Source organism: Solanum dulcamara, chromosome 6 (genome assembly GCF_947179165.1).
Source record: "Solanum dulcamara chromosome 6, daSolDulc1.2, whole genome shotgun sequence".
Classification (NCBI taxonomy): domain Eukaryota; kingdom Viridiplantae; phylum Streptophyta; class Magnoliopsida; order Solanales; family Solanaceae; genus Solanum; species Solanum dulcamara.
Window position 1 is genome coordinate 14,587,411 of NC_077242.1, and position 4,587 is coordinate 14,591,997.

Genomic DNA, 4,587 nt, shown 5'->3' on the forward strand with positions numbered 1-4,587 from the left:
GAAGTGTAAGCCGCTTCAAGGAGAATCTGGTAAGGTTAGTTCTTTATGCACTTATGAATCAGGAAGTGTTCATGGCTGAAACGAACAAAACAATGAGAACCAAAAACAGTTATGGGTTAATTATGTGACTTATGTTGTCTAGGTATACACTAAAGCTCGACGGTTCAAAGATTATCAAATCTACCGATTGACCGAGTATATCCGATATATGGTCACTATGGAAAGTTCAAAGGGAAACCTACTTATTCAGATGCAATTAATTCTTACTTAGGAATCACACAGTTTTTCATGCATATGTTTTAAACAATAGTCATTCCCCATTCATGTGGGGGATTATTGGGTTTAAGTGGAGTATGAATGAGAAAAAATGGAAAAGAAGAATTGGGAACTATGGGGCAACCAAATGAAGGAAAAATGAAAAATCATTTCTCCCTTATTGGTAGAAAAAAGGAAAAGCCTTGTCCTTATATTTAACTCATAAAGGGTTAAGTAGAAGGTGCCTCCTCACGCCGTCGTCTTCGTTCGCTTGGCTCGGCTATGGCTTCGGCTTTGGCTTTGGCTTTTGCAAATGATGTAAATATAGGAGCTTAATACAGGAGGGATAACAGACATAATAAACAATGAAGAACCAAAGTAAATATACACACATTTATATGCTAACAACTTATGGCACTTCTCTTTTCAGTGAAAAATAGACTGCCCAAAGCATTTGCTTTCTCCCTCAAGATGAATTTTTGTACCTTGCCGGTTGATGTTTTTGGTAAATCTTCAAAAAGGACTGTCCTGGGTGCCATGTAATGAGGCAAATGATCTCTACAGAAGTTGATTATTTCTTGTGCACTAATTTCATGAAATCCATCCTTTAGTTTTATGAATGCACAAGGTGTTTGACCCCATTGATCATCTGGCCGTGCGACCACTGCTGCTTCAACAACTGCTGGATGACTATATAAAACTTTCTCCACTTCGAGTGTGCTTATATTTTCACCTCCAGATATTATAATGTCTTTCAACCGATCCTTAATTTCTATATACCCATCTGGATGTTTCACCGCAAGATCACCAGTATGAAACCATCCACCTTTAAAAGCGTCTTTGGTTGCTTTAACATCTTTTAAATATCCACTCATCACAGTATTCCCTCTGCACACAATCTCACCAATGGTCTTTCCATCAGCTGGCACCTTTTCCATGGTCTCAGGATCTCTAATGTCAACTTCTTCAATACAAAGATGTTGCACTCCTTGTCTTGATTTAAGTGTTGCTCGTTCCTCAAGGGGCAAGGAATCCCAGTCAGGCTTCCACGAGCAAGTTGTAGCAGCACTGTAAGTCTCTGTTAGTCCATATGCGTGAGTTACACCAAAGCCAAGCTCCTCAATTTTGGAAAGGATCTGTGGAGGCGGTGGTGATCCGCCTGTTAATATTTGGACCTTGTGCGGAAGTGGCTTCCTGTCATTTGGTGGAGAATTTGCCATCATATTCAAGACAGTTGGTGCTGCACTCATATGTGTGACCTTGTTGAGAGAAATATTTTCAAATATATCTTTTGCGGAGACATGCCTAAGACAAACGTTTGTTCCACCAAGTGCAGCCATTCCCCAAATCATGCACCATCCATTGCAGTGGAACATTGGAACTGTCCAAAGGTACGTTGGCATCGAGCTCATGCCATGACAGAGAAAAGTAGCAATAGTATTGAGATATGCACCTCTGTGATTGTACACAACCCCTTTGGGTGACGACATTGTGCCGGAAGTATAATTGATAGTGATGGGATCAAATTCACTTTTTGGCCATCTTATTATAAAATTGCTACTCCCACTTGACAAAAGATTTTCGTATGTGTGAATATCATATGTCGGAGAGAAATTCTCATATTCCGGGATTAGCACAAAAATTGGTGTTTTAATTGTTTTGTCTTTTGAAAGTAGGGAGACTGCTTGTTGAGCAACTTGGAGCAATTGTTGATCAACAAATATGATCTTCGCTTCTGAATGTTTAAGCAAGTTAGCTACCATTGATGAATCAAGACGAGTATTTAATGTACAAAGAACTGCTTCGGCCATTGGTACTGCGAAATGCAGCTCCTGCATTGCTGGTACATTGGGAGCCAAAGTTGCAACCTGCAATAATTGTTCAAATTTATATTACAATAACGAAAATAATATCAGAGTTGAATTTGAACAAAAATTAAAGTCTTACCACATCTCCCTTTGAAATTCCAAGCTGAACTAAAGCAGAAGCAAGCTTGAGACACCTAGAATGTGTCTGTTCCCAAGTATATTTCACAGAAGAGCCAAACACAACGGAAGTTGTATCGCGAAAAACATTAGCTGCTCTCTCCAAGAAACTTATGGGTGTCAATGGAACATAATTTGCGGAACTAGAAAGAAAGTCACCAGCAAATTGGGACAGCTGGCGGGCTCCGTAAATGGTTGTGGCCGGTTGGATTCGGTTAAGGCAATTAAAGAGCCTCAGAGCCACTTTGGAGCTTTTGAAGAATTTATTCATGACACGATGCAGAGGATAAGGGAAGGCGTAAAGTTAATGTAAGCTTCACTGCACTAGCCACTCTATATATTTGTAGACCAAAATAGCCATAGAATTAAGTATTGAAAATGAGCTGGTGCACGTCTGCCCCCTAAGGAAATGGTTGCTTAGTGGGCAGCATAACATCACCGGAGGAATAGGAATAAGAAAATAAGACTTTATAAACAATGATGCAAAAGTTGTTGAATGGAATGAATGAACATTAATTATTGGGTTGGTATATATGATTTATAAAACTAATCAAAAATATTGTTTGTCAAAAATATTTTATCACTAATTTGTATTTTTTTTGTACAATGAAAAATACTAAAAAAGTTCTAAGCTTGTTCATACGCTACTCAAAAGAGTAATTCTGTCAGATGAGTGAAAAAAAGAATAAATAGAAGAAAGATCTCATATTCATCCAACAACACGTCAGATAGTTTAATAAATGTGTTAATTTTATTAACATCAATAATAACTTTATTAATGAGTGCCCATCACCACACCACCAATTCAATTAGATGTTGATCCAAATTTCATTTTTAAGCCCTTAAGCAAAATATTCTGAACTTTCGAAATACTTTTCCAGAAATAGGATGCATCTTGCTTAGGTAACCACTTGGTTATAGGTTGATTTTGAGGATACTTGCTCCTAACCAAGTTAATGATCACAATGTCATATGAGTTATTGTCAGTTTAAATCCAAATTTTACAAGCATCGCCAAATTTGTCTCTCTACACTTGCGAATGCCCAAGCCACCTTTTATTTTGCTCTGACAGACAATATTCCAATTAACAATTTAATGTGCAATTCTTTTTTGCTCTGTATCATCCCATACAAAGTGTTAAAAGAAGGTCGGAAAAACGCGGACTAACATGTATAAAAATATATTTAGTCAAAATAGTGGAAATAACAATAGAAAAAACTGACATTTAGAATTTTACGTGGAAATCCTTTTAAGTAAGAAAAAAAACTACGGGTCAAGAGGAACAACTGATATCGCTATAGCAAAAAATTTTACAATGTGTAATCACGAGTACATACTCAAAATGACTATTGCACACTCAAAAGGAATAACAGTCTTTTGATTTTTCACCTTACTAAAAATATCACTTATACTCTATTTTTTTTCACAGATTTTTTTTTATATTCTATGGTGTGCCTCACTTTGCTCTCTAATATTTTTTTCTCTCTATCTTGGTGTGTTCTTACAAATGAGCAAGAGTGCTCTATTTATAGAAAAAAATTGTCCCTATAATGTCATTAGTGACATAATAAAAAAACAAATATTTCAAACTTTAGTAGGTTTATTGGTGAGATTTGATTTGACAAAAATAGTAATCTTTTGATTGCTAAAATTAGTCAACTACCAAATCTACATTTTTCACTCTCTAATTTAAACCTTGCAACAAATTAAAAAAAATATTTGTGATATGGGATGGACTCCTACAAATCTCCCCCTCCAATCCCATCCACCAGAAGGAGGTATCTTCATCTTATTAGAGAGAGAGCTCATGCCAACAAGTTTCCCTTGTTATAACTTTGGTCAGCATATCTCTAGGATTCTCATTTATAGAGATCTTTTCAACCTGCATAGATTTGTCTTATATCTCTTCTTGAATCCACTGATATCTCATGTGTATGTGTTTCTTCCTTGCATGGTACATAGAGTTTTTGGTCAAATCTATTATACTTTGACTATCACAGTAGATGACATACTCCTTCTGATGTAAGACAAGTTCTTGCAGAAATTGCTTGATCCATATCATCTCCTTGCCAGCTTCAACAACTGTAATATACTCAGCTTCAGTTGTAGACAGTACAACACACTTCTGTAACTTTGATTTCCATGATATAGATCCCCTTGAAAAAGCAAACAAATATCTAATAGTGGATTTTCTATTATCAAGGTCACCTGTCATATCAGCATCTCCATAGCCTTTTAAGATTGGATTTGACCCTCCAAAACACAAGAATTCATATGAGCTTCCACTTAGATACCTGAGTATCTGTAATGACCTGTCTCCATCGTTACGGGCAAGCCAATGGGAAAA

At 36.5% G+C, this 4,587-nt stretch overlaps 1 protein-coding gene across 1 annotated transcript; it reads right to left on the reverse strand.

The window, feature by feature from the left end:
* Positions 1-656: 656 nt before the first annotated feature.
* LOC129892220 (butanoate--CoA ligase AAE1-like) lies at positions 657-2,555 on the reverse strand. Its single transcript, XM_055967778.1, has 2 exons — positions 2,203-2,555; positions 657-2,123 (listed from the first exon to the last, which is right to left on the reverse strand). Exons 1-2 carry the CDS (start codon positions 2,509-2,511, stop codon positions 657-659), a joined length of 1,776 nt encoding a protein of 591 aa, XP_055823753.1. The 5' UTR covers positions 2,512-2,555.
* Positions 2,556-4,587: the final 2,032 nt, after the last annotated feature.

Bases quoted from the DNA above. Each gene is read 5' to 3' on its own strand.
- LOC129892220 (XM_055967778.1), bottom strand. From the start codon at position 2,511: ATGAATAAATTCTTCAAAAGCTCCAAAGTGGCTCTGAGGCTCTTTAAT. The intron at 2,124-2,202 runs GTAAGACTTTAA...CAATTATTGCAG, and splicing joins GAATTTCAAAGGGAGATGTG to GTTGCAACTTTGGCTCCCAA.